The sequence below is a fragment of the Fusarium oxysporum genome, chromosome I (assembly GCF_013085055.1).
Source record: "Fusarium oxysporum Fo47 chromosome I, complete sequence".
NCBI lineage: Eukaryota > Fungi > Ascomycota > Sordariomycetes > Hypocreales > Nectriaceae > Fusarium > Fusarium oxysporum.
In genome coordinates, this window is record NC_072840.1 from 2,431,369 (window position 1) to 2,439,622 (window position 8,254).

At 49.2% G+C, this 8,254-nt stretch overlaps 2 protein-coding genes across 2 annotated transcripts; one reads left to right on the plus strand and one right to left on the minus strand.

Annotated features, from left to right (window-relative positions):
- Positions 1 to 1,517: 1,517 nt before the first annotated feature.
- FOBCDRAFT_283526 (fungal-specific transcription factor domain-containing protein) lies at positions 1,518 to 4,194 on the plus strand (the record flags this gene model as incomplete). The annotated part of the gene is made up of 6 exons (XM_031181516.3): positions 1,518 to 1,592; positions 1,677 to 1,925; positions 1,982 to 2,078; positions 2,132 to 2,539; positions 2,591 to 2,681; positions 2,732 to 4,194. The coding sequence occupies 6 exons, from the start codon at positions 1,518 to 1,520 to the stop codon at positions 3,858 to 3,860; spliced, it is 2,049 nt and encodes a 682-aa protein (XP_031042284.2). The 3' UTR covers positions 3,861 to 4,194.
- A 1,470-nt stretch (positions 4,195 to 5,664) lies between these two features.
- FOBCDRAFT_3013 (uncharacterized protein) lies at positions 5,665 to 6,407 on the minus strand. Its single transcript, XM_059611947.1, has 2 exons — positions 6,263 to 6,407; positions 5,665 to 6,169 (listed from the first exon to the last, which is right to left on the minus strand). Exons 1-2 carry the CDS (start codon positions 6,298 to 6,300, stop codon positions 5,872 to 5,874), a joined length of 336 nt encoding a protein of 111 aa, XP_059463817.1. The 5' UTR covers positions 6,301 to 6,407; the 3' UTR covers positions 5,665 to 5,871.
- Positions 6,408 to 8,254: the final 1,847 nt, after the last annotated feature.

The following is an 8,254-nucleotide window of genomic DNA, read 5'->3' on the forward strand; positions in this document are numbered from 1 at the left end:
TGTTGCATGGAAACTCTCCACCACCATGACGTTCGAGCGTTGGGCTTCAAGGTTGTCAAATTTGACGACATGGACTAATAGTGGAGAACACCGTTGAGCCCATCTCGTGGGATCGGAGGATAGTCAGTGATGTGCATAATGGGTTGGAGGGTCGAAAGAACACTCTGGTTCAAGTAAGTTGGTTATGAAGACGTCAACATAAAAATATGCAACTCATATCTCCAGATACGCCAGTCTGAGCATGTTCGACTCTGCCACTGTTGCTTGTATGGCACATATTTAGGGTTCTCTCAGCCTGAGTTTCACTTTTAATCGGCGACCGGCAAGGTGTTCCTTTCACCACATGGGTGGGTAGCATTCACCGCCCGCTCAAGCTGCACCAGCACCAACGTACATATGGGTGAGCAACAACGACAAAACGAAACAGAATTTCGTGAAGCCCAAGCCTGCCCAAGCAGACAAGGATTGCACACACATACCCTGTCAAGGAATCTCATTTGCCATGATCGGGAGCGGCTCAATAGGAAAATAGGCCTTGTGGTTGGTGACTAGAACGCTCAGACCGGGCGACGCCGGTCTGCGTAGCGGGGACAGCGTCAACGAAACTAGGAGAGACAACAGTGGATTTGTGCAACAAGACCATACACAGAATGGAGCTGAAAACGATGGATGACGCATGAATGGTTGGTGTGGGTGAAGCAAGGGCTCTTGGGGCTTTGCTTTTTGATCCTTGACACAGGACAATCTCCTGATGCCAGTGGAGGACGACACGTCCAGAATTGATGATCTGTCGACAAGACACACAGCAAGTTGAGATTGCCATGTCCAGTGGATGCTCAACAACGCAATATTTGCTTCTTTTAGTCAAGTCAAGAAGTCGGATCGCAACGAAGCAACATTGACCAATGAGAAGAACCAAATGGTTTTACGAACTATGGTTTCATGATGGCGATGGCCATTTGTTATCAGGCGATTGAGCCACAAAGAATCTAGGAGATGCATGTTGGAATGGGGCATCACAATCACTAAGCATATTCCATCTGACAGTCTCACTTGATCGCCTCGCTTATCTCCGCTGGTCCCGTTAGGACCCATCGCTTCGAATAACCGCCGACGACTCGCAAAACCCTCGGCACGAAATTAGCAATGGAACGGACCCCCGAAGTGATGCATCTCTTCTCTTCTCGTGTGCCACCTAGCCACCCACCCATTCATTGATCTGCAGGCGGGCAAATGCATCTTATTAACAACGTTCAAGCAACATTTTCTCCACTCCGAACCCATCAACATGATTATTCGCCTTTTCTATTGCCGGTGTTATGGTCGTTTCTATTCATCTTGTTTTGATGCGTAGCGCTCCTGTCATATTGGTTCTTTTTACAAGGCACTCTGCGTTCATACCCAAAAGTAACAATAACATCACACATATCCCGTACTTCCACGTTTACTCCTAGTCGACAAACTCATATCCATGCGGAACATCGATCCTTAGTTTGGCGGCTCTATAATCCATCGCCATGGGAGAGGGGGCTCAGCGAAGAGAAGTCAGCTATCGATCTGCATGCACAGAATGTGCACGCCGCAAGCAAAGGGTAACAAACCCCAAACTTGGCCATTTCCAGAACGGCCGGCAAGTTGCTATGCATTCATGCTGAAAATGCTAAACATATACCCAGTGCAACCGTGAGTGGCCATGCAGCGGATGTCAGAAACGCAAGGTGGCCGACAAATGTCGTTTCAAGGACACCAACCAGCCAACTGCAGACAGGGTTGCCTTGGATAGGCAGAGAAAGAATCGTACCAACAACAAAACCGGCCCGGACTCAGGAGACGAACTCGACATTGAAGGCACAAGAAGTGATGATATTGACACTTTGGGTTATGCGCCTTCCAATCTTATTTTTGATCTGACGTCGGAACAAGAGGTTCGTAACATTTTCTCAATTGTTTGACTTAATCTTAACATTATACTTGCTTTCAGACCGCCAGGAGTGCATCACAAGAATTCGTGAAGGATTTTAGAAGTTTTCCACAGCTTGAAAGAGCTCTAAGAGTCATTCCCGCCAGGCCTTTTACCGGTATGTACTGTCAGCAAAGCAACTGAGAAACATCTAGCCAACTGCGATATCAGACACACTTGTCCAGAACTTCCTCAGCAATGTCAACTACCACTACTACATCGTCTATCCGCCATCTTTCATAGAGCAATATCAACTGTGGTGGACAGCACGAACCGAGAACCGCCCTCTTAGCGTCCAATGGACTTGCCTTCTCCTAACAATTTGCGCATGTGCCTCGCAGTATACCGATGTCGAATTGCAGCGGAATCTTGAGGTTGGCCTTGGTGATCCGATCCAGCGTATAAGTGAGCGGTTTCATGAAGCTTCTCGAGAGCTGGGAAGCGCTATATCCCTTGGTCATGGCCACATTATCAATGTCCAGCAACTCCTGCATTCTTGTTACTGGTTCAAGGCCGAAGCCCGTTTTGTCGAATGTTGGCATGTTTTGAACGCTGCTATTCGAGAGGCCCAAGAACTATGTATGCTTGTGTATAGTTGGCAACTTGACAAGACAGCTGACTTTATCGCAGCCATCCATCAAGAAGGCAAGGCAGGCCCCATCTCAGAATTTGACTTGGAAGTAAGACGGAGAATCTGGTGCATTCTGGACACTTGGGACTGGTATGTGATCTTCTGCACGGCTCAATGGATTTTGACTTATGTTCCAAAAGGCAAATTTCGACACTGTTGGGTAGGCCTATGATTATCGACCGAGCCGACTGCGATGCCAGTCTTCCAAGTCTCGGCTTGGAAGGATGCCAATACTCGCCTCTATTACACATGAAGATGCAATGCAGCGTAATACGACAACTTTCTAGAAGATTCGGCTCGCCGAAAAACGTTATGACCCATGCAGATGTTCAGGAATACCAGAGCATCATTGAGACATGGATCGCAACCTTTCCACCGCCCTTCAACGTCCAGCATCCGGACAGGTCTTCAGACGCTTCGTGTCCCTGGATGGTCCTTCACAGACATATACTGCATACTGTGGCATTTTCAATGCTTCTACAGCCTATCCGTGGTTTCCTTACAAGACCCTTTGCTATACGATCCTTAGAGGCAGAGCTGCAAATACGCAGCGACGGCATCAACTATTGTCTAGAGCTGATGGCGTCTTTGCGTAGATTTTTCAAATATGTCTACCCCCGAGATGCGAAGTTCCATTTTGTTCTCTTTTGTATTTTCGACATCTCGACAGTCTTATGCTCAGCAGTTCTTCATGATGAGCATCATACACTTCCTCGACGAGACGATGTTTACAAAGCCATCGATGAGGCGCATGCCATGTTGCAGGAGCTTAGGATGGTGACTAAATCAGCCAAGGCATCATACGGGATCCTCACTCGAATCGTTCAGCGTCTCCCACGGCCAACAACAACGCATAACATGGCTAGCAAAAGCCCTGTGCCCTCGAGACCCCAAGCTCCCCCAGAAGCTGCTGCATCGCCACAAACACTATCGCCAGGCAGCGTATCACATTCCCAAAATTCCCCTCCGGCGGCAACTTTTTCACCTTCTCCTGTTATTATCCCTACACCAGGGGCAGTGTCTCCAGTATACACCTTGGGAGGTGTTCCTGTTGTGGGTGGTGACTTTGCGCCTCCCATTGCATACGCTGCTACTGCACCATGTTCTGACTGGCAGCCACAATTGTACATGCAGAACCCAACAGGTTTCGTGCCCACCGACCTGCCCCCTGAGGGCCCTGTGTTCGCGAACATCTCGGACGAAGAGCTGGGAGAATTGGCCAATTTATGGAATTACCAGTCTCTTGACTTCAGTTTCATGAGCACATAGTTATGCGTCTGGTGTGCCTATAGCATGGGTACAAGGCCATATCAGGCTGAAATCTTGACGGACATGGAGTGATAAACCAGGGAACACTGGAGATTGGTCAGTGCAATCCTCAAGATGATAGGACTATGTGGTGTTTATGGTAGCTATGGGATATTCGACGCACCAATGATTTGCTCCTCTTTGGGATCATCAGATTTATTAGCGCCAGGACGCTTTGATATATGACAGCCTGCCAAAGCGTGTCGCTCATGGTATAGCCAATATTCGAAGTGAGCAACACGCTTGGGCTATGATGTGTAGCGTGACGAAATGAGCAGGACTTACGGATTTACGAAATTATGAAAGAAATTCATTGCTATAGACTGGCAAAAACATGTGAAAGTTTACGAGAGGGCTGCTCAAACGAGAACTGGGGTGATTCATATGACAGGTTCGACCTTGCAAGCACAGATTGTAAAGCCACGAAGTGGTTGTCGAGATGTAGCGCTCTAGGTTCGGTTTTGGTCATCTCGCAAGATCAGATCACGCATTTGGGGAAGTTGTGATGAGATGATGACAACATACGCCGTGAACTTATGCTGCTTCAAGAGATGAATAACTGAAGCTTCACAGAACTCTAGAGGATAGGAACACCCATGCCCACCACATTATGTTTTTTATTTATAATCAATGCCTGTCTACCCCTGTGTAATGCAATATACCTTAGTGCTCTGAACGATACCAATCTATAATAGCACAATAAACCCAACATGTCGTAAACTGTACATTTCGATCCAAGAAGGAGATGCTCCAAAGTAACAAATAACCTATGAGTCATGCAGTCCATTCTCCCGTGCTCCCTTGAGACGGTACTTTTGATAAAACACCCAAAATGAGGCCAACTGGTTTGAGTGACCAAAGCCAATGAATGGAGCTTCACAGGGCTACTCCTTGTAATGGAGGAGAGCCTTGATGATCTGCCAGGAGATAATTGGCCACAGAGTATGCCTCAGGAAGCCCGGGGATTATGCTCTCGGTTGATGATGCATTGTTATCCATGGGTTTTGGGGCCTAAGGTCAAGAAAACTCTAGCCTGATTGGTTGTTTGATGACTGAGCCGCCCACAAATAGATAAAGCCCAACCCCCTCTCGGTGCCATGCTTTGTCCCTCATCATTCTCAGTTTTCTCATCTCTTCCACCAGGAAACGTGCATCGTCAATCGTCTTGAGTCTTTCATCGTGAGGCTTGCCCAACCAGGACTTATGATGTCTCGACCTGTGCCGCCCGCGGCATGAGAGCTCTGGGCCTATGCTGACGTATGCTCATGAGATTCATGCCGACTGGAACACAAGGGAACGATAAGCAGTCCCTCGTACCACATATTGCGATCCCAAAATGGTATCAGGTTGCTCGGGGCATGGTTTCCTCCTTCATTCCACGCCCATGCACTCCAATACCGCTGCTTCTTGGAGAAGCGGTCTGCAATGCTCTAAAACGCCAGCAAATAACCGAGAAAACACCAACAGCAATACAGAATTTGAAACACTCCAAACACAATACACACGATAGGAAAAGAAACGGAGAAACCAAACATGTAAGAGCGATGCACGAAAGCTGAAAACAGGGCCTCTTTCCCGTCGCACAGAAGGCAAAATGGGTATAATATTTACAAACAGAAAAATGGTAGGGTATATGCTTCAACCTCCTGGCGGCTTCTGATCAACAGAACCACTTCGACCAACTTGCATACGCAGTGATGCCACCTTGGAGGTTTCTATATCACATCAACATTGCTGGTCCCGTGGGCCCAGCTTCATATGTGTCTCGACAGTAGTCTCCCAGAGTTGGTTCAGGTCAACGACTTGGAGATTGTGGCAACTGCGGACAAGGAGATGCCGTCTATCAGAAAAACGAGAAAGCAAGTTAAGGAAAGAAAAGTCAACGAAACGCACAAACCTACCTTATTGAGTAATGTTGAGGGAAGGTATTGGGACGAACCAACGCGGCTAGTCTGGAGCCCCTACTGTTAGCTTATGACCAAGGTCTAGGGACAGGAACTGGCGACGAACCTTTGAACAATCCCTTGAACTGTGCACCGATACCAGCCAAGTTTGAGTTTGACGGAACGGTAACGACAGAATGCATCGGCTGGTACCTGGCCATGCCGGCTTCCAGGCTCGCAATGCTATGTTCTCGAGGTTGACCGCCAGCAACGTGACCATTGTTGGCACCACGAGACTGGATGCGGGCAAAGACGTTATGGTGAGAGTACGGAGCCACACGGTTCTGCGACAGTTCTGGGGCTTCTTGGCGAGCTTCTACCGCAACGCTACCATCGTCATCTATTAGCTGCATTCTCCATCACCTAATACCGAGAACGTCCAACACGTGCTTCCTCAGCGGGCAACGCAACGCAACGTACCCGACGGCCGAACCCTGATGAGGGGCGACGGAAGACATGACTGTTGAAGGGCGATATTGAACGGGCGTTATAGATCGAAGGTAGGAAGACCGAAATTGCTATGGATGAAGCGATTGCGGCGGCGGCGATGTCGGTGGTGATGATAGTGACGGACGGAAGCGAACGACGACGGCAACGAATACGGCCTTTGCCAACAACCGATGAGAATAATAATATAAGAATGGATACGAAGGAAGGGTCCGAGCAGCATGAGCTAGAAGTGATGCAGTGCAGAAGGCGAGCAGCGGTGTTCAACGCACAGAGGAGAGCGAGGAGGAAGTGGGTGAAAGCTGGAGGAGATAGGTAGAGACGGCGGCGGCGGCGGCGGCGGGTGGGGGAGGGACAGCACCCGCAAGAGCTCGATGGGCAAACAGCTACGGCGTAAGGCAAGGTAGCTAGGGAGAGCAAGAATGTGAGATAAGGTAATGCGTAGAAGGTAAGTGAGTGATGGTGATGAAGTCAAAGTAAAGAGTTGTAAGGGGGTGAACAAGTTTATATCTAAGGTACTCGGTAGAGAGGGATGAAAGGATGGGATGGATGTATCAAGCATGAGCATAGAGAAGAAAAAAATAAGGTACTAGGTAGTATGACGGTGAATCAAGTAACAGTAAAAAAAGTTGCACAACGATCCATCCAGTGTGTGAGCGAGTGGGCAGCGGAGCACGGAGCACGGAGAGGGGACAGGGAGCGGGGAGGAGAACCAGATACGCCCAGGGGGGTGAATCATGATGGCATCCATCCACTGCAAAGCCAACCCAACCCAACTCACCCCAGCACAGCACAGAGCAAAAGAGGAGCAGCAGGCCCAGGAGCATCCATAAAAAAGGAAGATGCAAGTTGACTGACGTGCAAACCGGCGCCTTGACCTTAGCCCAGCCCAGCTCAGCGAGCGCCAGCCTTCCATTTGCACCGCCCGGCTCTCCGACGACTCTGGGCTTCCGCTGTGACTTGGACTCACTTCTCTCCCCTCCCCTCAACGTCCCTGGCTCTAGGTGGCCCAGTCAAGCCCAGCCCAGCACAGCACAAGGGTTTCCTGTTCCTTGAGGCATGTTCGCTTTTGGTCCTGCCACAGGCGATCCAGACCCTTGAAGCCGTGTATCCTGCACAGAAGAAACCCATGGCATTCCACCGATGGATGTCATTGTTGTCGACGAGAGACAGCAGCAGACAAGCGGCAGACACAGAGTTAGCTTGACTACCCCGCAGACTTACCTGCACCCCTCTCTCGCCTCATCCCCTCGAATTCTTCATCCTCATTTTGGTCGAGTCCCCCGAACAAAAGGCAACGAAACCCTGAACCGTGAGAGAGCGAGACAAAAAAAAAAAAAAAAAAAAAGGGTACGGTGATAAGGATAGATGGATCTCTGATGATCTCTCGCTTCCCCACGACGTGGACCTCAAGTCCAAACGTCTCATCTAGCCTTGGTTTAGCACCAAAATTAGTAGTCCCGTCCGAAGCATCAATAGCCAATGGATGCACCAGTGATTGCTATTGGGCTGGGTTTGATCACTTGTCGGACCATCACTGACGTATGACGGTGACGATAGCAGTACTGGGGCTTCTTCAAAGTCTGACGCGCGCGCGCCCCAGATTTTTTCGCATTCATTGAGTCGAATGAGAAGAATAAAGATTACCTGGCTAACTCACAAAGGATTGATTACCGCAACTTGAACAAGGGGCCGGTTCTGTACTCTGGCACTAAAAGGACTGCAAATGGGTCCGCGGAAAGGCAATGATCATCCGCCCGTCGTGATGCAGCATCAATTAAAATATCAGGGTACCCTTAAAAAAAAAAACCCAACGTCTGTCCGTCTACAATTGTTGGTGGACGTGGATGGAGGGCGTTGACAAGACGTGTGGCGTGCCGGACCGCTCGCCAGCACCAGCACCAAGTCCATCTGCAGCAAGCACCCCGAGCTCAATGACAGGATGACCATTCATTGTTTTTCAGG

Excerpts from the sequence above, each read along its gene's own strand:
- FOBCDRAFT_3013 (XM_059611947.1), bottom strand. The coding sequence starts at position 6,300 with ATGTCTTCCGTCGCCCCTCATCAGGGTTCGGCCGTCGG. Across the intron at positions 6,170-6,262 it reads CATCAGGGTTCGGCCGTCGG|CGTTGCGGTAGAAGCTCGCC; the intron begins GTACGTTGCGTT and ends TGACGATGGTAG.